The following is a 25,633-nucleotide window of genomic DNA, read 5'->3' on the forward strand; positions in this document are numbered from 1 at the left end:
CTCTGCTCTCATTTTTGTTATTCCTCCACAATCAACTTCCACAGATCCTAGCAGCGACGTCAAGTCTTAAAGTCAATGCCACTGTCGCTGCTGAATATAGCAGCTCCCCCTGTCACCCCTACTACTCTATTCCAATTTTCTCCCCTGTACCCAGTCCTTTTCTTCGAGGCTCCAAATTGTCCGTCCTAGCCCAATTAAATTAAAATCTCAAAATAATAAAAGATGTCAAGATAAACAGCTAAATCTTTTTTCTTAGCTGTCACAAATAATAGCAAAACCTCATTTCAAATTGCCGGTGTGTTCTTCTTGTCCAACAAAGGTGTAGGAATTGGACCTTTGAGTTATTACCAGTCAGGTTACTGTAAATGAACGCACTATTGTAAGATACACCACACATACACAACATGTTGTTCGTAGCAGCATTGAATCAGTAAAAAAAAAAAAAAGAAACCAGGTATGCTAATTGCAATAAGAGCATTAATTGTGGAAGTTACTCTATATGGTTACACCATGCACAAGCATTAACACACGACTTACATATCTTTTAATTTTTTTAGTGCTGCTAAAGGCTCAGTATTTCTTCTCCTGTCAAATTGTTTGGTGGATAAATCCCTGGAAACATGATGGGATATCAATAACTATTTAATTCTGTTCATAGCTGCCAGATAACAGAAAATAAAAAACATGATGACAATAATTAGTTCGTTACTTACAAATCCTTCAATTCTGTGAAATGGCGAATGAAAGAGCTATTTGTCCAGTCAGATTGCTTGAGCTCAAGTTTTCTCTTTCTGCGGCTCTATCAGGTTTAGGAATGAAGGTTGTAAGTAAGCACAAGCGAGGAAGCTAGCAGCTAAGAATAGAAAGACTGGTATGAACTAATAGCGCATATATATGTATATACATAAACTCTCTTTTTATGTACTCATTGATCTAGAAGCCTTGAAAGATAAGAATTTATCTTCTACTTACATTGAAATGATTCTTGGTGTTCCACTATCGTTGCAAGTGAGACCTTTCCTGTATAACCCATTGGCCCGCATGGATCTCCTTGCCAACTGAGATTTGTAATGCCATAAAATCCTTTTATGTCTTGGATCGCAGCAACTGTCATTCCAAGTAGAAATTGGGAATCATTACCTGAAACACATTAATTCTAATTAACTAAACAATAAACGCATACCATCTCCTTCATCAGTTGTCGAATTTAATGGCTGGGGAAGAACTCTATAGATTTCATAAGCATTGAGCATGGCAGGTAACTGAGAGTCCGAGGCAGATCTGATGGAAATATTACTAACAACATCATGACCTTTAATATTCCTAACCAAAGTAGTGGGTTTCATGTACTCAAGAGTAAAGGACACATCGACCCCATCACTGAAAGCAATAACCATCTTCCTCTGCTGATTATTCCGTGACTTGCTCACGAATCATAAAAATGAAGGTACACATAATAATCATGGCCAGTATTACAGCATCTATCCATGTGGATAACTAAGGAAGAAGATGCATGAATAGACTGAACTGCACTAGTCAACACTTCTTTTGGCAGGTCGTATACATTGTCACTCGTATTACTGTCAATAGCCGCAGATGAAGAACTGATTCGCACCGAGTTGTCCATCTTTCTATTGAACCAGGACCTTCCATAGTTATCATCTGGATATATGAAAATTAAAGAGTTTTATTCTATTACAACGTGAGAGGATTACACATGGATTTAATCTGGTGGTGAACAAATTAAGGTAGAAGTGACCTGATGTAGTATCATCTTCAGACATACCCAGCTTGGAGCGTGACATTAGTCTGAGCAAACTCGAAGCTAACTGATCATACCTAGAATTCTGCCATGGCCATACTTCCAACAGTGAAATGAAGGGTATTCCGTCGTCCGTTTTCACAAGACACACATTGATGTCATCAGTTGGAGAGAAATGAATGACCTCGTGACGTACAATGTCTCCATCCTCTTTGCTAATTGTTGCCCAGTAATTGACACCAATGTACAAATCAAAGGATGTTTTACTATCGTAGTTTCCATATGCGAAGAATGCCCGCACGAGGTAGTATGCGTTTCTTTCTGTGGGCACTCTGTAGCAATTCCTTTTCCCTTCTGGAAAGCTTCTTAATGTCCTCAGCTGATTGCCAATCTCTTCTTTGTTGTAATTCGATGATAAGTTAAGCCCCTTGCCGTGTTCAACGAATCCATCATCGTATTGGTAATCAGATGGGGTCTTCTCGTCCCCGGAACCCTTTATTACTCCACAATCAATCCTTGTGGCGTTCTTAACTGGAAAATTAAACTAGTATAAAAACCAACCTTTCTGCGTATCAATACACCCATTCATGTTTAAACAATAGTCACTTTGGAGCAGGGGCGCTCCCAGGTTAGAGATTTAATTTACCCTTAAATATTAAAAATATTTCAAAAATAAAAAATTATTTATAAAAAAAATACAAGGATTAAAGATCTAATTTACCTTGATTTTTTTTTTTGGAAAAGTAAAAGATTGAGCAATATTCTCCTAAATTTTTTTTTAAGGAGCAATATTATTGCTTCATTAAATATCCGTTGACTTGATCATTGTTTGGCAAAACACTAAAGGGAGAGGGAGAAAATATAATAAGGAGTGAAAAATAATATTGAAAAAGTATATTTAATAAAATTTTATTTTTATCTAATTTTTTATATTTTAAAAAACCATATCACTTCCAAAATTATCTTGTGAAAGGGGAGGAGGGAGCATGTACTATTGTTAGGGATGAGTATTTGAGTATCGGTCAGTTTGATTTGATGTTAAAATGTATAAAATTGATTGATTAAATAATACTAAAAATTTAACAGAATTGAATAAAACAATGTAATTGCACCCAACGATTGGATTAATTCAATTTTGAATTTCATGTGGGTTGTTGGACAATTGGGCCTATTATTTATTTTTTTTCTACTAAAAAAAGAAAGAACATAAAGACAAGACACTATATAAAAAATAGGTTCCTAAATGATAGTAGCCCGATTCAATTTGTAACATATAACACACACATATTCCATCAAAATTAAAATTCAACACAAAAAATAGCGAGGCAACATATTAGTAAACAATAACTAGTCCAGATTTGAGCTAAACCAACAGGCAACACCGTACTAATAAAGCATTAAGAAGCTAAGGTACTAATAAGGAGAGCATTAAGAAGCTAAGAGAGCAGGATGGAGACAAAGTGAAAATAAGGAGAATGAGTGGCTAGAATTTTAACTTATCATATTATATATTTACTTTTATTTAAATATAAAATAAAAATAAAATAAATAAATTATATATAATTTATAAATTATATATATAATAAATGGTCTATTTAATTTTAAATCTTATTGATCAAATCAAATTGATTAATTAAAATATTTTTATAACAACTAAATTAAATAGATTAAATTAAATAATAACATTTTGATTTGATTGTGTTCAATTTTTAAATTCGATTTGATTTTACTCATCTGGTGAGAAAATGAGATGGTTTTGGGTTGAATTTGGAAAAGTTAAAAAAAAAAAGAAAAAAAAAAAGAAAAGGCAAGTACGAAAAGAAGGGGACAACCAAGCGCCTAATGTAGGCTCCTGAGATTCCCAAGAAGCCCGATTCATTTCTATTGTTGCTTGGCAATAATTGAGGCATTTAATATATGCCTCGATTGTTACTTTTTAAAAAATTAATATTTTAATATTTTAATTTTTAATTCATTTATAATTTAATCTCTTAATTATGATTTCATCTCTTAATTTTTGACTCACTTATAACTTGACCTTTATTTTTAAATTCTTTTAAAAATCCTTATCAAATAAGATGAATAAAAAAAATTTTCATATCTTGTTCTAATACTCACATCTTACTCTTTGATATGAGATTTAAATTAATATAAAAAAATTAATAAAAAAAGATAAACTTTATTGACAGTGAAAAGTTAAAAGACTGAGTCATAAATGAAATAAAAGTTGAGAAATTAAGTTATAGTTAAGTCAAAAGTTAAGAGATTAAGTCAAAATAAATCATAATTGAAGAATTAATTTATAAATAAATTTAAAATTAAAAGACTAAAATATTAATTTTTTCTTGCTTACACGCGCAGGCGGACACAAAAACAAAGCTTAACTAAGTTGGATTTATGCCTCCAAACTTAACAAATATATTTACAGGTGGGCCATCAACAAGGTTCACATATTAGAGTAAAATTTGATCACATAACTTTATTAGTTATGGGTCAAATTATTACTAACTTTTGTTGATCGTATATTACCTATTTTTTACCTCAATTAATAAGACAATTTTAAAAGTGATTCAGTGTTTTAAAATATAAAATAATTTAATAAAAATAAAATTTTATTAAATGTATTTTTACAATATTATCCGTTTCTCCTCGTTATATTCTCTCTTATTAAGTGAAGAATTTTTTAAAATTTTATATTTTTATTTTTTAAAAAAAGACTATAAAGTATATTTCATAAGCTTTTTTATATGTATAATTTTATCTAAAATTATCTTACAAATTAAGACAGGAAAATATTATATCCATCTAATTATTACATAACAATAACAATTTTTTTATAAGCTCTTAAGTCTTAACTCTATATATTTTTTAATATCTGCTATTGTCATAGTAAAACTTTTTTATATAGTGGATAAACTTTCAGTTTTTTGAATTTGGCTTTGGCTTAGTTATTGACTAATGTCATATAAGTTTAATTGTTATCAATTTAATAGCTTCTACATTTTTTTAATTTATCATATTAATTCTTTAAGTTTTAAAATATAAATTGATTCTCAGATTAATCAATAATTTATCAAGTATGTTGGTAACTTAACACACACACATGAGAACAAAGTAACATTTAAATCAATTTAATTGTTTTAAGCCTAGACCCTCTGATATGTTTTGTTATTTTGTTTCTAGAAATTTTTGAGCCTGATTTTTCCTACCTAAATAATTACACAAATTATAAATAATTTACATGGATGGATGTGATCAATATTCCATTATCTATATTGGTAAATTTTAACAGTGTTATGTTTTCTATGAATAATAAGTATTAAATCGATAACTTAGATAAATTTAAAATATCAAATCAATAAAAGCAAAAAATTTGGGATTAAACCAACAGATAAGACTAACTTCAAGACTAAAAGTTTTAAATATCTTTAATTATATATAAGGATGGGTAAACTGGTAATCCACCTTTGACAGCCCAAAACAAAGCCGTTCAATTGAAATGCTACTCTTAACATTCCAACAGCTCTAAAATTTTTCAAAGGTTGAGACTGAGTCTGAAGCGTCATAAAACTAGTTTAACAAAGAAATACTAACTGAAGGCAGAGCACTGGTAAATTAAACGACACTGGGCAATTAATTAGGCAACATCTAGTCTTCATGAACAATGACCTGTAAGAATCAGACTTGTAATTAATGAAGACATGCACAGAAGCGAGGGTGAAGAGAGGTTTAATATATACCAGGATCGCTGGAATCTGCAAGTTCTTGTGACGAGGAGCTGGTAAGAAGGATGAAGAAGAAGAAGAAGGAAGCAAGCACATGCAAGACCAGAAGCCATTGTTGAGTCGCCTTGGTCTTCATGTTCTTGTTTTGAGTTTGACGGCAAGAGAATCAAGCCGCCGAAGCCCGTTGTAGTGGGTGGTGGTTTTTCAGTACAAATATAATGACTCTTGGAACCAACAAGGTGGTGGCTATGGCTATCATTTGTTGGAATATTTTGGCGTTAATTATTTGACATCGACAGCCATATTCCGCAGCTTTTTCTCCTCCTCTATCTTCACCCGGGCCACAAAACGACACGTACTGTCAGGTTGTCTTTCTTTCTTTTGGTTTTTGTTTATTTTCGGGCCACTACTGTCAGTTTCTGTGTCGACTCATCATCTTTAAACCACGATATTTATTTTGGTGAGCTAAAAAGATCAATTGACAATGTTTTTAATAATGTTTCCCTCATTTATTTACTCCCTCCATTAAGAAATTATATGTTTAAAATATAAAATATTTTTAATTTTTTAATATATAATTATTATTTTTTAAAAATATTCTTATTGATGAATAATTCTATATTTATTATAAGATATTTAATAGAGATAAATATAAAAAGATAGGTTTAATTTAAAAAGAGATAACTACTTTACTAAAAATAAGATTTAGTTAAAAATAATTTATATTTTTAAATTGAGAGAGTGTGTGTTTTCAGAAAACATTTATGCAGAAATTGTATTAATTAGAGTTTTTACATGATGGGTATACATGCAATAACCTTTCCCGTCTATATGTAAAAATCAGTTTTAATTATCTTTTTCTTAAGCTAGGGATAGATAATTAAATTATTAACATTGTCTAAAAAAATAAATTCTTCAAATTTATTCTTATTAAATACAACACATTTACAAAACCATTTTGTCTCTCATAGGAGAACATTAATTCTATTTATTCAAATTTTAAAAGGGTAAAATTTAAAAAAAAATTGATAATTCATCTTCTTTTATATGAAATAATTTTATAATAAGGACTATTGATTTATTTTAAGAATAATTTATAGTATTTTGGATGGATAGGAACAGAGGGTTAGTCTTGGAGAGGATTTTCTCTTCTCTCTTTTTTCTTTTTTTTTGCCATTAAAATTAATATTTTGGACAATTCAAATGTGACGTTTTATAAAATCTATATTTTGATTTATTTTTTATTTTATTTTAAACTATTTAAATTAAATTTTAAAATTTTGAATTTAATTATTTATTTATTATTATACTCCCTTCATCTCTATATATAGTGTTTTTTAAAAGTTTATTTTGTCCATAAACATAAAAGATAATAATGACAATTTTACCCTTATCTTAAAAAATAAAATAAATAATTAATTATATGTTTTTCCAACCACTATCTGATATTAATTATGATATTATTAAGGATAAAATTAAAAAATTATTATATTTTTATGTAAATTCAATTAAATAATAAAATTTTATTAATATGTAATATTTAATTAAAAATATTTTACATACAATGATAGAGGAAGCATTTGAATGCTCGCTAACAATAATTTTAAGAATTAAATTAAAATAGTCTCAATCTTAATTTAATTATTAGGTAAGAAAGATGAAAGGTGACGAAAAGGAAAGAACCGATGGCCCCGATGCTCATCATGATGGTTGTTGGAGATGTAAGACGTCAGCATTCCGCGTCAGCTATTTGCCAATGTGTGACCTATGTTGGTTGACGTAAGGAACAATGACCGACTATTTTTTTTTTAAATCAAACAAATAATCACTTTTTTCATTTAAAAATATAAAATATTTTTTAAAAAATTAAATATTTAAAAATATGAAACATTTTTAATTTTTGAAGTATAATTATTATTTTTTTAAAAGTACCCCTATTAATAATAACTTTATATTTATCATAGAATAATGATAAATATGAAAAGATAAGATTAGTTTTAAAGTAGGTAACTACTTTATTGGGGGTGAGAGATTCAGTTAAAAATGCTTTATATTTTAAACGGAAGAAATATTATTAAAGGACATTTTTACATTTTTTTTAAAAATAATTAATATCCTTATGGCTCAAATTTAGCAGCAGATTATACCTATGTGAAAAAATCTTGGGAAAATTGCAATTACAAATCTTGCAAAGATATTAATCACAATTAAGAATCTTAAATTATTGAAATACTATTTTTGATCCAAAATATAACCATTTCTCTTCAATTAATATTGGTTTAAAATAAAGCAACTTAGTAAATATAAAAAAATTTAATTTTACCCCTTATATATATTAACTCATCATACAGTACATTTGTAATTAAAATTGTGGTAAAAAGAGAAAATAATATATATATATTTTTATAAAATAAAAACTTTATTGATATGCAATTTTTTTTTAAAAATTACTTATATTTTAGACTAGAGGGAGTATCATGGGAGGCCCATGATTTTGATTTCTAATTTAAAAATAGATTAAAATATACAAAATTTTCAAGTTAGCAAAATAGCTAAGAAATAATGGTAGGGAAGTGTGTGGGGAAAAAAAAGGTTACAGAAATTAATTTTAAACTTTTAAAAATAAGAGATACATCTGCTTTAAACTTCAAAAGAGTTGTGAATTTTATTTATTTTAGCTTAAAAATAAATAATTATAAACAATCAATGGAATGTGACTCTTGAATTTAAGTAAAGCTAGTTATGAATTTAATTAATATTAGTTGTCAATCAATGAAAAGTCGATTGTGAATAAATAGATTATTTTAAGAATTTCATATATCATCACTTACAAATGTAAGGATAGTTACTTATAAAATTTATAACAAAAAAATTTAGTTGTGAATGAATAAATAATCTCATAAATTTACACATCACTTGGCATTCAAAGATAATTAATTGTAAATTTAATGAATATTACTAACTTCAATTGTGAATGGACATGATTATTTATAATATAAATCAATAATTTATGTCTATTACAATTGACTTTCTATAAATTTAAAAATAACTTTTTAAAAATTCATAATTGGTTCTCCTTAAATTCACAAAGTGGAGACGCATATAAATTGTAAAACTATTTAGGGTAAAAGAATAAATTGACCCATAAATTATAGGTCTAAGAACATTTAAGATCTTAAACTTATTTTTGATGTAATGTTTCTCTTTAATTTTTAAAAATGATATAATATAACTCCTATTATTATCAAAAATTAACCTAGTAGTTACCAGAAAATGACAAAAAAAGACTTCAAAATTATAAAAAAAACAAAAATTATGAAATTTGACTCCATGGAGATTTCATGTGATATCAAGTATTAAATAAAAATTTTGAACTGTAAATTATAAATTCTTACCTATAAATTATGAAGTTGTAATTGTAAGTAAAAGCTAAATTAATGGGAATAATATTATCTTTGTACCTCAATCTCAAACTATCATTTCTAAATTTCACAGAGCTTATTCATAAATAATTTTGTTATACAAGACTTATTAATAATTTTTTTTAATTTTATAAAAATATTTTTAGTTCTTATTAGTTTAATAATGTTACTTTTAATTGATTATTATTATGTGTCAATCATTATTATTTTAAAAATTTAAAGATAATATATGAACTATGAGAATGTTTTGTTAATATTTATAAATTTTTTTAATAAAATTAACAATATTAAGATTAAAAGAACACTTTATAAATTTAAGAGAGTAAAGTTAAACCACTTACAGTCTAGCTTAAATGTAATTTTAAACTTTTTTTCAATTAATATATATATATATATATATTAAAAAAGTGAAAAACCGCATTTACTATCACGGTGTCAAGAGCATGTTTTGAAGGGATAGGTTTTTCTGCACTATTTTTTCACTGTAAATCTAAATAATTTAAATTAAATCTGTACTTTTAAACATTATCAAATCTAAATATCAAGTCCAATCTAACGATTTAAATTTACAATGATTCCTCCAACTCCTGTTTTGGAACAACTCAATATTTCCGACTCAAAATCGTAGAACCTCTTTGACCACTTTTTGTTTTGGGCAGTCGGTAATTAAATGGCATTCCCAACTGATTTTGCTTTGCTTTTCGATAAAAGGAAAAAAAAAAAAGATTTTGCTTTGCTTTGTTTTCAATATATTTTTAATCGACACTTTCTCTGTTTTTAAATATAAGAGAAATTATTTATTATTTTTTAAACAAAATTATAAATTTTAAGAATCATTAATTATATTTTTTGAAATTGTCCCTCATAAATGGATAATATCATCAAATTAGAGGGAAAAAGTAAACATTAATTATAAAGGTATTTTAGTTCAGACATTTTAATTTCAGACATAATTATTAAAAATAATTTTGTTGAGATGCAGAATACAACCATTTGAGCTGTTTATGGAGCACATAGGTGAAATCCTTTAAGTTCGTGTTCTCATAATCCGATTTAGCCCACGTGATCGTTTGCAAACTTCTAATAAACTTAAGCGTACAGTTTACAAATGAGTCTACTAGAATAAAATCCGACATATAATGCAAACAATTCGATTAAGGCAAACACATAGATTATCAGTTAAGAGAAATTAATTATATGTAATGCATGACTCATCAAACAGTCTTACCTAACAGATGGTGGTGAGTGTGATCCACACTGATAAAAACTTGTATCAAATGTGCTGCTTGAGAATAAACTGCTGCTTTCTTCACTTTCATTGTTCGTTTCCAGAGCCAGACACTGCTTCAGATCATTCTCTACATTATTGATATCAGGTCTTTTCACTGCACTTGTTTCAATGCAACACATGGCTATCTCTATAACCTTTCTTGCTGAAGCAATATTGAATTTTCCCTCTAATTTTGGATCCATAATGGATTCCATATCTCCCACTTTAAACTTTGGAGTCACCCAATCAACTATGTGATTTATACCTTCAGATGTTTTGATGATAGCTGGTCGTCCGGTCATCAACTCAAGTAGAATTATCCCAAAACTATAAACATCACTATTCTTGTGCAAGTTCCCGCATCTGTGAAATCTGTAAATTTTAAGATTAATTAGCCATTTTTGAAAAAATTAATTAAGCTCAACAAATATTTTATTTTCAGACTTCCAATTAGAAAATGTGTTATTCAATAACATACTCAGGGTCAAGATAGCCAAATGTGCCAGCAGGACGAGTTGAAATATGGGTATCAGTATCACTAGCAAAAACTTTACAGAGTCCAAAATCAGCAATCTTGGCATGCATGTTTTCACTCAATAAGATGTTAGATGATTTTAGGTCTCGATGAACTATTGGTGGGTTGCAACCATTATGTAGATAGTTCAATCCTGGAACATATAATTCCTTTGAGCAAATTAAATAACTACTTAAGCTAAATTAAAACATAAAGAAAATAAAAAAAATTAAACAAAGGAAAATGGATGGCTAATGCAATGATAAGAAAGAAATAAGAAGTCTACATAGCACATACCACATGCTGCATCGAATGCAATTTGAAGTCTCTCTTTCCACTTTATAACATAAGGGCTCTTACCTACAAAACATTATTCATGTTGAACTGACACTGAATAATTATGTTATAATTGTAAAGAATTTGGAAAATAATTATAAGGCCTAACAAACCTGTCAATAGGTGTAGGAGATTTCCCTTTGCCATATATTCATAAATCAATGCTTTCATGTCACCATCGTCACAGTAACCGATAAGAGAAACTAAGTTTTTATGATAAACCAATGATAATAGCTTTGCCTGCAATTAATTTGAACCTTATGTAATTATCACAATAAATTAAAATAAACGAAACGTCTGAGTACCTAACACTATTAGTGATTAATAACAATGAGATTTTGATCACTACCAACCTCTGATTCAAACTCGGTAAATCCTTGGTGTGATGACTTGGACAGTAATTTGACTGCAACTTGGATACCATGTTGTAATTTTCCAAGGTACACTTTTCCAAATCCGCCTTCACCAATTACTGATTCAAAGTTATTGGTCATACTAACAACTTCTTCCAGACTAAATGCTTGACATTTTGATCTAAAATCACCACCCTTCTTAGGCAACATCGCTGCCACAAAGAACATGAGATTAACAATATATGTTAAGACACTGGTTTAATAGTTCAACTAAGTTAACCTTTATTCCAAACTATGGATTTGGTTAACTGAATTTGACATTTATATTTTAAAAACTAATATCAAAAAAATATTTAACAACTTTCACATAAAACTCTCCATCCCCCACATTACATTGGACCCAAAAAAGAATACTAATTAAGTAGGGACCTTCCCGAATGAATGTCGAGAAAATGAATCCAAAGTGATAGGAATGGAAAGGGTTAGAACATCAGAGGATGAAATTCACAAATCCTCATGAGATGTTTGGATGAAGAGAAAAGTAAGAAGAGAATGCCGGGAGAAAAAAATAATTCCAAATTTTTTTATACTATTTTCAGGAGTTTTTCTTCCTGATATTCTTTTAATTCCTTTCTATTATGGTCCAAATAATTCAATATTGAAAATAAAAGGAAATATAAAAAGATTGATGAAAAGTGGTATTTGGGAACCTTCCGTACCATTTTGTGGTTTTCTTTTCCGTTTGCAGAGCATGATAGGAATAAAAATTGCTATCAGAAGAACTGCCGCAGAAGCTATTGCTGAGGCAACAAGTGGTCCAATGAGCGTTTTGGTTTTGCAAGAGCTAGCTGTGTGACAGAGACCTGGATTTCCATCCAAACTAACAACACCAGTATATGCAAGTGTCAGTATACCCACGTGATCAAGTGCAAGTGCAAAGAGAAATAACAACACCCTTTCGGAATAAACAAGTTCATTATACTGAATTGACAATGCAGATTATTGCTGCTATCAATTTTCTCTTCAATTTTAGGAGTACTTAGATATATAGTTGACCAGAAAAACTTAATTTCAGTTCAGTCTTTAGTATTTTTAATTTGGAATTAATTTGTAATCATCTATCTTATGTGGGGCTTTACATGAAATTACCCCTATTATGTTTTAATTTAAGCTATATAGAAGGCGTGAAGGAAATTGAAATGAAGAACGAATGAAGAATGTAATAATTCTTTTGAATATATATTCTCATTATGATCAGACGAAGGGCTATTCTATGATGTAAAGAAGGCAACTGCCTACCTAGAATGAATTTCAAGAGATTTTAAATGGAACGAAAACAAAACAAACCTCAATGTCAAGCCGGATTTCTCCTCCAGAGACTCAGGAACTAAACCTATGAGATCATTTCCTGTCAAATTACTGCAAATATATCACGTACGTGAGATGAATTGGAAGACTTGGTGAACAAGATATACAGAATATATATGATAGCTATGATGCCAAAGTATTGCAACTCACAGCACTTTCAAATTGGCTACTTTTGCTAAAGATTCTGGTATTTCTCCAGTCAGTTGGTTGTTTGACAAGTCCCTACATTAATGGAAAACTCATTATTACAAGATGACAAACAATGCCACGAGTTTGTATTTACATAGATGATACTTACAATGACTCCAACATGTCGAGTTTGGAGAAAATAGTACCCATAATCTCTCCATCTAGTCTGCTTGAGCTCAAGTTCCTATTCATTCATTAGAAAGAATGAATTTTTTTGCAGTTATAATAATACAAGCAAAGAAAAAGAGAGAGATTGGGAGACAGCTCTTTTTCTGCTAGCTTGATGATATAAACGTATCATTAATTAACAACATTATGTACGAAAGACCACCACTTATACTCACAATGAAATGATCCTTGGAATGCTACCAGAGTAATTATTGCAAGTTACACCTTCCCATCTATAATCCTCTGGCATGCAGGGATCTCCTTGCCAACTGATTCTCATGATGTTATAACCGTGTCTGATATTCCTCATCGCATCAACTGTATTTAATTTCCGATGGAGTTTCAGGGTTAATTAATCAATTGTAAACATCAAGAAAAATAACCCTTGTGATGACCTTTATTTAATTGGGAAAAATATATATGAAATACTGTAGAAAATTTCTGAAGGAAGCAGATCGGTTACACTTGCCATCTCCTTCACGTGTTGGTGAATTTTGTTTGTGTCGTACCCTGTAGATCTCAAGATCGTTGACGATGGGGGGCAGAGTAGAACCTGGGGAGGAAGTGATGGAAATATTAGTAAGAGAGAGTTCTCTTGGAATCCGATGAACGATGGTTTGGAGTTGCAAGTATTCAAGAGTGACGTTGTTGTCTCGGATTGAATCAGTGAAGGCAATGTCCATACTTCTCTGCTGATTCTGAGAATGTTTCTCAAATTCAAAGAAATGAAGATAAACATAATACTCATGATTTGTGCTAGCATTCACGTTGACAACTAATGGAAACGAACTATTCAGTGGTGTGATTGCAGTGCTCAACACTTCCTTTGGTAGTTTGTACTCTTTGGAATCATCGTCAATCGCTATTGATGTGCTGATTGGCCGTGAGTTTTTGGTGTCTTTGTCACCCTGGAACCAAGACCTACCGTACGGATCATTCGGGTACCTGCATTAATATTATTTGAACAAAACACATTAATCAAATTTGGCATATTTATATCCCCATAACTAAATGAATCATTATAAAAGAAGAATGGCAAAAGAAATCATGTTTTACTTTGTTATGAGCATAAATCTAGGGAAAGAATTCATTCCAAAAGAATATCTTAGTAGGTAAAAGAGTTTGACACTTAACTCCTCAATCGGTTTCTCAATAAAAGCGCCAATGTTACGAGCACAAATTTAAATAAAAAACTGCCCATTCCAAAATATTAACATATTAGGTGGAAGATTCTGTTAAACATATAAACAATACTTCTCTTATGAGGTTTTTCGATGAGAAACTCCTAATATTTTTTAATCCCGATACAATTAGTTTTATTAAAAAAATGCAAATATTTGGCTTTCAAATTATTATTAAATACTGACATGTTAGGTTTAATTAACAAGGATTAACACGCAAAAAAAAAAAAAATCATTTGAGATGACTAATGGTGTCAAGAGTTAGATAATTAATTAAAAAGATAGTTTATACAATTAAGGATCTACTCATAAGAGTGAGTTAAGAGACACAAGTGAAAGCACCTGACGAAATCGAAACGTTCGGTCATGCCAAAGTTACGGCGTGTGGTGAGTGCAAGGGGGAGTAAATTGGGAGTCGGCTGATATAGCTTTATGGGCAAAGGCCAAAGCTCTAACGAGGAAATGAATGGTGTTCCTTGTCCTTTGTTTATCAGACACACGTCAATGTGGTCAGACTGGGCAACGTGAATCACCTCGGATCTTACAACATCACTAGAATCACTTAAATAAATTGTTGTCCAATAATTGACACCAAGGTGCAGATCAAATGTTGGAATTGAATTGTTTTTGTCATAGTTTCCATATTTGAAGAAAGCCCTTATGAGATATTTGTTACCTCTGCCTTGTTTGGGTGCGAGTGTATAGCAGTTCCTTTGCCCTTCAGGAAAGCTTCTCAACGTGTTGAGTTGCTGCCAACTCTGTTCTTCATCACTTGTCAAGGTATGCTCAGAGGATACACTATATACTTTCCCAGATTCTACAAACGGTGAACCATCTGCCTCATAATGGAAATCATTGTTGTCCCAACTCTCTGGGGTCAACCCACAATCTATGCTCATGGCTCCTGCTATTAGATATATCTTAGATCAAATGATAAGATAGTGGAAAATGAATGAGATTGTTTATGCATGGCTATATGATGGTAAACACATTAATGCATTTCAGTATGTCACTACGTACTCAAGTCATGTATAGAAGAATATGTTTCGAATTGAAAATCAGGTCAAGTTCTTGCCTGAATCATTGCTGTCATCATCTGCAGCAACTTGTACTGAGTGGCTAAAAAAGATGAATGAAACAAACGCATACAAACCCAGAATCCACAGTGGCGTGCTCTTCATGTTATCAAGTTTATACGATCGAGAAGAGGAAAAATAGAACTAGAAATCATCTGGGTAGCTTAATTCACTGGCTCTGCTTTCAGTAGCAGCAAATTAGTATAAAAACTAAATGCAACAGTTCAACTGATTTTGAATGGTAAAGTGCCTTACGTAATTACTTAAAAGGATAAGAGATTTCCAGAATATAATATGAAAGATCCTGTTATATAGTTCATATTATCTCACAAATTGACAACATAATTATAGTTGGACTGGCTCTCCATGCATTTAAAAATTAATTATTTGATGGTTCATTAAGCTAGATTTTGTTACTAAGGCAACTTATTACTATTAATTTTATACTTTATGTTGATATTAATATTGATGGTCCCTTTCTTTGTGATAAAAAAAAATATTGGTTGTCCCTTTACTGTTTTTTTTTTTTAACTTTTCCACCATGATTTCTTACATTTTTCTATTTTTGAAATCACTAAAAATAAAATATAGTATTTAAGAATAAACTACATTAAATTAGTATTATAAGAAAATATAATAACTAAATAAATAATTTTTTACTGCTCGCAAGTATCCTATTATTGAAGTCAATCCTATTCAAAGTGTACTTTGGCAAAATATAAACACATCTCTTAATAGGGATTCAATTATTGGTTTGTCATATTGTAAGGGATTAATACTTTCTACTAGATCCAATCTCATTAGTAAATAAATAATTTTTAGAAAAAAATTTATATACACAGTCTTATATATTTAAGGTATTTGTTTCTAATTAAATCAAAATAAGTATATCATTTATAGATTATTTATTTTATAATAAATTCTTGTTATTAATACTATTAACATATTAAAATTTATTTGTTTTGATTTTATTATCTAAAATTATATTATGCATATAAGATTAAGTATGTAAGTCTTACCTTAATTTTTAATTGAACCGAAAATTACTGTGGTGGCTCAGATTTGGACTTGACCTTAACCTTAAATTTGGGCCAATTTCTTGTCGGTTATCTCAATTATTTGTGCACAATATATATATAGATACCGATAAGTTAATTTTTGTGAGTTGACTATCTACAACAAAAATTGCAACGGAAATTAAATTTGTGACAAAAAAATCCATTGTAAACAGATTTGTGATGGACTATCTAGCAGTAAAATAGGGGAATCTAATGACGGATCCATCACAAGAATTTTGCAATGAATTAAAAAATGCCTGCAATGAATTTTTTTTGATATATTTACGTAATTATAGTAGTTGCAAAAAGACAGTTGGGAAGAATTTGTACATCACTGGTCTGAAATTCTAAATAATTAATAAAATAGAAATTTCTTTCCCCTTCTGGAAAACTTCTAAAAACTTAAAAATAAACCAAAAAAAAGCTCTGTTTTTCCTCTGTAGGAACAGCACCAGAACATCTATTTGCCAATAAAATCAAAGTCGGTTGCAATATTGATTCCAAATATTTAAATATTCTGTCCGGTTGATACAGATTATATAACGTCTTAATTAATTAAGAAATTTCTCAGGGATGCTTGGATCTTTCATAAGGATGAAGTATATATGAACACAACCAAGAGTAGGAATGGAAATCATAATTATAAAATGAAGAATGAAATACAGAAAACGTGAAGTTAAATTACCAGCCAACCTATAGCTAAACTTATTTGAGCTTCTGAGTGTGTGTGTGTGTGTGTAGAGAGAGAGAGAGAGAGAGAGAGAGAGTTCATGCGTTTAGAAAATTTTAAAAATGGTGGAGAGCTCACCTGAAACTGAAACATGACCATCTGCAACAATTGGAGCAGAATTGCAAAAGAAGAAATATATAAGTTGAGACCAAGATCCCACAGAATGATTATTAATTAATTAATTATCATTGAAGCATACCACTCCATTCGTGCCTTTTTATAAGAGGCTTTTTGCACTCCTGGTAGGATTTATAAAATATTTTCAGATATACCCCTTTATAAATGATCAATTGAAAAAAAAAAAAAAAGACATGTTGAGTCATGCAATAGAAGATGGGATTGAAAAAAAATTAAATAATTAATAATCTGATTAGGAACTTTAAACCTCATATAATTGAGGTAAAGCGCTGCTTTTTATTGTGAAAGAAATCATACTCTGAACAAAAAGGATAGAAATGTGTGGTTTGAAGCAGTGATCCTATACGTTGCCAATGCCAAAACGAAAAGAAAAGAAAAAAAAAATCAGGCAAGTGAGTTGTCAAATTCAAGCAAAACAAAAGAAAAAGGTGACTTTTTTTTTTTTAAACCTAAAAAAGGTTACTCTTTCCTTTGGCCCAAAAAAAGAGGTTACACTGAGGCATGATGAAATGTGAAGAACGTTGTGGTGACTTAGTAATTTATTTTTTATTTCAGAAATATGCTGGTGTAAGATTTCTAGGCATTTTTTCATGCACTATATATAGATAATGTAGCTAGCTTGTTTGTGTGTGTGTGTGTTATTGATTGTTAAATTAAGATTTTAATTTCTTTTCATTATTGAATTTTAATGTCAACACTGGCAAAAATTGCAGTAGCAAATTGACAAGGGTTGCTCCTAATAATTGTTATATGTTTAGGGATTTTAAAAGTGATATAATTTGAGATGATAACTGGGTTTTTTTTTTATAAAGAAATGGCATATTCTTTGTGGAAAGATAAGAAATATGTGGTTTGAATGAGTGAATGTATGAATTTTGGCTAAAAGAAAGAAAGAAAAGGAAGTGGACTGAGTTGATGTCGTTGGCTTGTTGCTATAGTGAGAGGCAAAATATATAAAAGAAATAAAGGTGATGGTTTGGCTAAAAGAAAGAAAGAAAAGGAAGTGGACTGAGTTGATGTTGTTGGCTTGTTGCTATAGTGAGAGGCAAAATATATAAAAGAAATAAAGGTGATGGTTCTAGTGAGTTGTATCTTGACTGCAACTTGCGTGCACGGCTTTGAGATTTTTTCCCAAAATATAGATGTTAAAAATGTTTAAGTGCGAGTAAAGTTAAATTGATACAAAAAGCCTCATGTAAGATAGTATTGATTTTAATAAGTAATATACGAATCAAATGAAAAAACAACACATGTTAATTCAAAATTCAAGATTTAAATTTATGCATTCTCGTGATCTGTTTCTTGCAAATAATATTAGAGATGGGTGGATTTGAGTTGATGTAAAAAGTTTTAGATAAAATTGAGTTTGATAAGTAATATATAATAAAATAGAAAGATCTATAGACTCAGTTGTATTACACTACACTTTTTTTAAAATCCTTAGTTAAATAGAGTTTATAATCTTTTTACGTGACATTAAACTGTGAATGTGTGGGCATATAGTTGGTCAATATTTTTAAAGCCTATTCAACTAGCTGCTAGCTGGACTTTTATTTCAAGGAATCAAACTAAACTCATTTGAATCATTCTCAATTTTATTAGTTTTTATCGTCGACTTAATCAATGGGGCTTGAGTCTTCCTTTTTTCATATATAAAAAATAGCTGTTGAATTTTTAACGGTTTATATATAGTGGAATAATAATTTATACAGTTTGATCAATAAAGCATTAAAAAATATTGTAATCTTCAGAATACTGAATTGTTTTACGGGCATTTTGCATGTCTATATATCTCAAGTCTTTTCTTAATTTCCACTTCAAAACATTTGAGTTTTTCTCTGCAACAAGCAAACATATTGATTTCCAGTCACTTAAAAATCAATAAAATAAAGAGAACATGTGGATGATATTACGAAATATGATCTTAATTGATACCTCTCAAACTTTCTTACTTCAGATTCGGTGCAATTTCTCACATTAGCCTAATTAAAAACAACATATACAAAACCTTCAATGCATATACATCTGTATATAATGGCTTGGCTCAGCTCTATTCTGTCATTTGCAAATTTTCTCTCTCTGTCCGCTTGAACCAAACATAACTTCATAGAAAAGTGTTTGTTAGAATAAAGCAAACAAACAGTTTGACTAAGCAAAACAAATCTCTCTGCTGGGATTGGATATAATCAAATTCGGAGAAAGACCATGCCTCTACAGATAATCCTACCTAGCAGATGGAGGTGAGTATGACATTCCAGACTGAGAATAACTTGAATCCAATGTTGTGCTTGAGATTAAACTGCTGCTTTCTGCACTTTCAAGTGATGTTTCCATGGCCAAACATTGCTTTAGATCAATAACAACACAACTTATATCAGGTCTTTGGATTGCTATTGGTGCTATGCAAGACATGGCAACCTCTAAAAGCTTCCATGCTGAAGCTGTGCTGAATTTTCTTTCTAATCTTGGATCCACAATGGCTTGGATATCCCCAATCTCAAGCTTTGGATTCACCCAATCAGATATGTGACGTGTGCCTTCTGATGTTCCAGTTATTGCTCTCTGGCCAGTCATTAGCTCCAGCAGAATTATTCCAAAACTATAAACATCACTTTTCTTGTTCAAGTTTCCAGATCTATGGAATCTGTAAATTTTGCAAGATTGATTAGTCATTGAAGAAATTAATTAAGCTAAACAGATAGTCTATTTTTAAATATCAATACAATGCTACATTTCAAACCTGTGGATTACTTTAAGTTGCAATTATATATGTGTGGCTAGATGGGTTTGAATGATGAACATAATGCTCATAAGCTATTCTATTAAAAGATAACAAAATTTATAATATAACAACATACTCAGGGTCGAGGTAACCAAATGTGCCTACTGGTCGAGTTGAAATATGACTATCAGTATCATTGGCAAAAGCTTTAGATAGTCCAAAATCAGCTATCTTGGCTTGCATATTTTCACTTAGCAAGATGTTAGAAGATTTAAGGTCCCTATGAATTATTGGCGGCTTACAACCATTATGTAGATAGTCCAATCCTACATTTCCATTGACCGAGTAATTAAGGTGAATACATAAAAGTTATAATAAAGGTAAAAAATTAAAATATCAACTGAAAGATAGGAAAATGAGCTGCCAATACAATGATAGGAAAGAAATAAAAGTCTACAAACCACATGCAGCATCCAATGCAATTTGAAGTCTTTCATTCCACTTCAAAACATTTGGGTTGTTATCTGCGAAACATTCATATTGTGCAAAAAGAAAAAGTCAAGCATTCTTGCAAATTAATTAATTCTATGGTAGACATTTTAGAAACTTGCAAACTCTGTTGGGGTAAATCATAGAACGACTAGTCACCTAAATCAAAAATAAAATAACACTGCAGTAATAATTCTAGTGAGAAAATTGTGGAACTGACATCAAGTTGTTCTTCAATTGTAATAGATAAGCTTGGAAATTTAAACTTAACAAACCTGATAGAAGGTTCCGGAGATTTCCCTTTTCCATGTATTCATAAATCAGTGCTCTCATGTCACCATCATCACAATAGCCAACAAGAGAAACTAGATTTTTATGATAAATAAGAGATAACAAATTTGCCTGCATTAATATTGAACCTTATCTTTATGGTAATTTATTAATATAATATAATATAATATAAAAGAAATGGTTGAAGATCCAAAATAATTAATTAATGACTTTCATCACTTCTAACCTCTGATTGAAACTCATCAAACCCTTGCTGCGATGACTTAGAGAGTAACTTGACAGCAACTTGTGTAACATCTTTTAGTCTTCCAAGGTACACCTTTCCAAATCCCCCTTCTCCAATTTCAGTTTCAAAGTCTTTGGTAATTCTATGAAGTTCAGCTTGAGAAAATCCTTGATTCTTTAATCTAATCTGATCATCTTTCTTGACCAGCATCACTGCGGCAATGTACATATAAAATTCAATAGCATTTACGAAAGAATACTAAGCAAGGTAGACCATGAATACATACATACTTACATATACAAGAAAAAGGGACCATCTATACATAATATACTGATTAAAGGACCAATTTACAAAACTTTTCAAAGACACATGCAAGAAAAAATAATACAAAGAATTGAAGGAAAGTGGGGCACTTGATCACCTTTGGAATCACTATGATGTTTTCTTTTATGTCTGCAGAGCATCAAAGAAATGTAGACTATTGTTGTAAGAACTGCCACAGAAGCTACGGATGCAACAAGTGGTTTTATGAACTTCTTTGTAATGGCTTTGCAAGAACTTGTCTGACAGAGACCAGGATTTCCATCCAAACTAGGAAAATATAACATTAATATACAATTGTCAGTTTTAACGTATGAGTAGTAAACTGATGATTTGTATATTCATCAATATTGGCAATATAAGAAAATGAAGACTACATTTACGCTATAATCATCACATAAAACATGAAAAATGAAAGAAAACTGAACTGATCACAGTTTTCAATTCTTTTGAACAGTCTTATTCTAAAAAAGAAGGAAAAGCAATCCGTATAGAGAATGCAACTGCTGAGTAATAATTGCACACACCCATCCATATTTACATAAGGAAACACACACACCCCTTCCACACCTACTCTGGTTCAAATCCACAATTTTTCCCTTTCATATGGTGCAGAGGTGCCATTGTGGTAAATGAGTTTTAAGAGTTTGTATTGAACATGAACATACATTAAAGTTAAACCAGTAGTTGACTTGTCCCTCAGAGCCTTGGGAATCGAGCCTGTGAGATTATTCCCTGTCAAATTGCTGAATAATGCATCACGTGAGATAAATTGCAGGACTTTTCAAACAAGAAGAGAGTATTGCTATGCTCAAGTGTTGCAACTCACAGCAGTTTCAAATTGGGTAGTTCTGCTAAAGATTCCGGTATTTCCCCTGTTAATTGGTTGTTCGACAAATCCCTTCAATGCGAGACTCGTTATTACCATCACATATAGTCATTGCATCTTTATAATAGGAAGTTGACCTTGCATAGATGATACTTACAAGGCCTCCAATGTCATGAGATTAGAGAATGAAGTAACAATCTGTCCCGCCAATTTGCTTGAGCTCATGTTCCTTTTACAGATTGTTGACAATGAAAATGTTGCCAAGAAAAGCACAAGCAAAGAATAAGAGAGATTGAAGTCAAAGCAAAGACAAACACGACAGGTGATACTCTTGAATGAGAATGTTCGTTTAGCTATTTGGTGAAGTTCATTTTCCATGAAAACTATCATGCATTACAACTCTGAGAATTATAAAAGATCAAAAGACCATTGCTCACAAAGAAGTGACCCTTGGAATTCTCTCTGAGTAGTTGCAAGTCACACCTGCCCATCTATAATCTATCGGCATGCAGGGATCACCTTGCCAGCTGATTCTCATGATGTTATAAGCATGTTTGATATTCCGCATAGCATCAACTGTTAAATGGAAGTAACCTTGTGATCATTTGCATGGAAGAAACTATGAAATATGGCAGAAAATTGTTGAAGAACAACATATTTTTGGCTTTAATTGATTAAAAAAAAAAAAACAACTTAGATACGATAAAGCAAACAGAGAAGATATACTTGCCATCTTCTTCATGGGTTGGGGTATTTGGTTGGGGCAGTGCTCTGTAAATCTCATAGGCATTGATCATGGGGGGTAAGCTAGAGCCTGGGGTCGAAGTGATTGAAATACCATTAAGAATAACCCCTTTTGGAATTTTCTTAACCAAGGTACGGACATCTTCGTGTTTAAGAGTTACAGGCTCTCGGATGGTATCAGTGAAAGTGATTTCCATGCTTCTTACCTCACCATTAGAATGCTCCTCGAAATCAAAAAAATGAAGGTAAATATAATGCTCGTTATCTGCTGTAAAATTAATGGAGGTCAAGTTGATATATAAGGAAGACGAAACATTCTGTGCTCGGACTGCAGTTTTTAACACATCACTTGGCAGCCTGTACTCTTTCACGTCAATGTTAATTCCTTCAGATGTGTATATTGGCTTTGAGTTGTCGATCTTTCCATTTAACCAGGACCTACCATAGATATCAGCTGCATATCTGCATAGATATTGCGTGAGGACATTAATTAATGAACTCTACTAATTCATCAAGAGCAATTATATAAATGAACACGTGCATGTCATGAGACACGTACCTGATAAATTTAAGGTTTTCGGACATGCCCAGGTTAACACACGTCATGAGGCCTAATGGGAGCAAACTAGAGGAGGCTCGATATATAGAGTTTGACAAAGGCCAAAGTTCCAACAACGATATAAAAGGTGTCCCTTTACCAACGTTGATAAGACAGACATCAATGTAGTTTGTTGGGGAGAGTTGAACGACTGTTTTTCGTCGAATATCAGTGACATTCTGGAACTTAATTTTTTCCCAAAAATTGACGCCAAGATGTAAATGAAAGTATGGAATGGAGTTTTTGTGGTCGTAGTTTCCATATGACATGTAAACCCTAATGAGATAGTTGTTGCATTTGCCATTCTTGGGTTTGAGTGTGTAGCAGTTTCTCACCCCTTCCGGGAAACTTCTCACTGTTTTCATTTGCTCCCAAACCTGTTCTTGGCTATTAGCATAGATGTCATCAGAGGACACGTTGTATATTTTGCCAGATTCTACAAACTCTGCATCATCTGCCTCGTGATGAAATCCATTTGAATCCTGACTTTCTTCAGTTACCCCACAATCAATGCTTATCTCCCCTAATTAAATTGGGAAGCAAATTTAGGAAGTGCCAAGACAAATGCATATGAATAATCAATATTAAAATATCTTGAAAACTTGTCATGAGCAGTATGGCTATATTTAATATAAACTGAAAATCTAAAAGAAAAATGAAACAAGGGTAGTAAGGGAAAAAATAATAAGCAAGATGTAGGGTTTAATTAAAAGTTTGAGATGATCGAAGAAAAGAAAAAAAGTGATATAAAAGTAAATTATATATATATATATATATATAAGTAACATATCTGATGCACTACTCCGAAAAATGTTTGATGATAAAATTAAATATATATTAAATAAATTGAAGTTTAAATTATATTGTCAGAATACAATTTAGTGATGGAAATATTAAAAATTTTTAAAATTTTCTTCCTCATCGTACAAATTCATCAAACATTAGCCAAATCCTAGTTTAGTGAAAGATCAACATAAAATATAAAACACATGGAAGCAAATTCTCTAAAGTTGAAAACATTTAATTTATGTGAACTTTTTTTTTGGTATTTTTTCATTTCATTTTTTTATAAAACATAAAATCTTCCATTTTTTTTAAGTTGTAAACTTCGTGAAATTTACTTTTTCAACTTTAGAGAATCATTCAAAACACAAAACAAATTACTCCTGCACTAACTACTTATAATAAGTGATGAATAGTATAATTCATCTTACACCTCATTCAATGCATAAAAATCATATGTAGTAAGATAAACTTATCTGTAGTAATATCAACATTTGTGAAGACGTACTTAGAATTTCGTCAAAATATAAATAATTTTTTCATATATTGAACTACACCAAAGGTTAGTTTTAAAATCGTAGTCTTTGTTCCAAAAAAAAAAATCATAGTCTATGGTAACCCTCATGAGCTTTTTGAAATGAAAACAGACCATAAAAACCAATCATAAATTTCCAACAAGTGTTAAAAATCACGAAGAAAAAAATAAGGAAAACATAATAATCAAACAAACCTTGAGACTGAGAGAATCTAAATTCCAATTCAAATTCTTTTGTGTGTGTGATTGTGTGATGAATAAATCGACGAGCTTACGGCCTGTATCAGTTTGATCATCATCAGAGGCAAAAACTTGTGCTGACTTTTGAAGATGGATGATCAATGAAGCAGGCACCACCAAAGCCAGAATCCAGAGTGGCCTGATCTTCATGGTTGCTCAAAGTTTTTAGGAAAGCGGAACACAGAATGAACTGAGGAGCATGAGATTGAGACCATTATCTGTTCATCTGTTGGGAAAAATTATGCACGACAAAGCATGCAATAATTGACCATTAATAATGTGTAATTAATAAATTTTTTTGCGAAAGTGTGTGTCGATCAGGAAGAAATAGGGGTTCAGAAAAAAGTGGGTGACAAAATCCAAAGAAGATAAAAATGTTGACTTAACCAGATTCCCCTTTTGACACAATGCTCCTAACAACCATTTTTTTTTTGGGCGATTCCAAACCACTTTTTTTTTTGTTGGGAGGGGGGTGGGACCATTCATTACTTTCAAATTTTTTTTCGTTAGTTTAATGCAGTTTATCAAATAATTTTTTATTAATTATATGGCTATCTATAAAAAA

The 25,633-nt window shown here is 30.7% G+C and overlaps 3 protein-coding genes across 10 annotated transcripts; all 3 read right to left on the reverse strand.

Moving 5' to 3' along the window:
* Nucleotides 1–1,426: 1,426 nt before the first annotated feature.
* On the reverse strand, nt 1,427–5,816 carry LOC129290985 (putative leucine-rich repeat receptor-like serine/threonine-protein kinase At2g19230). The gene is made up of 3 exons (XM_054928053.1): nt 5,503–5,816; nt 1,760–2,293; nt 1,427–1,662 (listed from the first exon to the last, which is right to left on the reverse strand). The coding sequence occupies exons 1-3, from the start codon at nt 5,621–5,623 to the stop codon at nt 1,427–1,429; spliced, it is 891 nt and encodes a 296-aa protein (XP_054784028.1). The 5' UTR covers nt 5,624–5,816.
* Nucleotides 5,817–9,923: 4,107 nt separating this feature from the next.
* LOC129290113 (probable LRR receptor-like serine/threonine-protein kinase At1g05700) lies at nt 9,924–17,377 on the reverse strand. 6 transcript variants are annotated; one of them, XM_054926821.1, is made up of 15 exons: nt 17,231–17,377; nt 15,364–15,542; nt 14,965–15,192; nt 14,631–14,769; nt 13,571–14,052; nt 13,284–13,425; nt 13,049–13,123; nt 12,901–12,972; nt 12,730–12,801; nt 12,102–12,262; nt 11,383–11,594; nt 11,143–11,269; nt 10,991–11,053; nt 10,658–10,847; nt 9,924–10,551 (listed from the first exon to the last, which is right to left on the reverse strand). In XM_054926821.1, exons 2-15 carry the CDS (start codon nt 15,467–15,469, stop codon nt 10,134–10,136), a joined length of 2,487 nt encoding a protein of 828 aa, XP_054782796.1. In that variant the 5' UTR covers nt 15,470–15,542; nt 17,231–17,377; the 3' UTR covers nt 9,924–10,133. The 6 variants fall into 6 exon arrangements, with proteins under 6 accessions (XP_054782796.1, XP_054782792.1, XP_054782795.1 ...); XM_054926817.1 differs by having other exon boundaries at nt 13,577–14,052; nt 14,631–15,192; XM_054926820.1 differs by having other exon boundaries at nt 10,658–10,727; nt 14,631–15,192.
* Nucleotides 17,378–19,199: 1,822 nt separating this feature from the next.
* LOC129289797 (probable LRR receptor-like serine/threonine-protein kinase MEE39) lies at nt 19,200–25,357 on the reverse strand. 3 transcript variants are annotated; one of them, XM_054926561.1, is made up of 13 exons: nt 25,104–25,354; nt 23,472–24,033; nt 22,899–23,374; nt 22,606–22,744; nt 22,326–22,397; nt 22,169–22,240; nt 22,008–22,085; nt 21,440–21,609; nt 21,019–21,230; nt 20,777–20,903; nt 20,474–20,536; nt 20,149–20,338; nt 19,200–19,934 (listed from the first exon to the last, which is right to left on the reverse strand). In XM_054926561.1, the coding sequence occupies exons 1-13, from the start codon at nt 25,216–25,218 to the stop codon at nt 19,514–19,516; spliced, it is 2,697 nt and encodes an 898-aa protein (XP_054782536.1). In that variant the 5' UTR covers nt 25,219–25,354; the 3' UTR covers nt 19,200–19,513. The 3 variants fall into 3 exon arrangements, with proteins under 3 accessions (XP_054782536.1, XP_054782537.1, XP_054782538.1); XM_054926562.1 differs by having other exon boundaries at nt 25,024–25,155; XM_054926563.1 differs by lacking the exon at nt 20,149–20,338 and having other exon boundaries at nt 19,768–19,934; nt 25,104–25,357.
* Between the last annotated feature and the right edge of the window lie 276 nt (nt 25,358–25,633).

Source organism: Prosopis cineraria, unplaced genomic scaffold (assembly GCF_029017545.1).
Source record: "Prosopis cineraria cultivar Desert tree isolate PC_DT_omini unplaced genomic scaffold, ASM2901754v1 PC13, whole genome shotgun sequence".
Classification (NCBI taxonomy): domain Eukaryota; kingdom Viridiplantae; phylum Streptophyta; class Magnoliopsida; order Fabales; family Fabaceae; genus Prosopis; species Prosopis cineraria.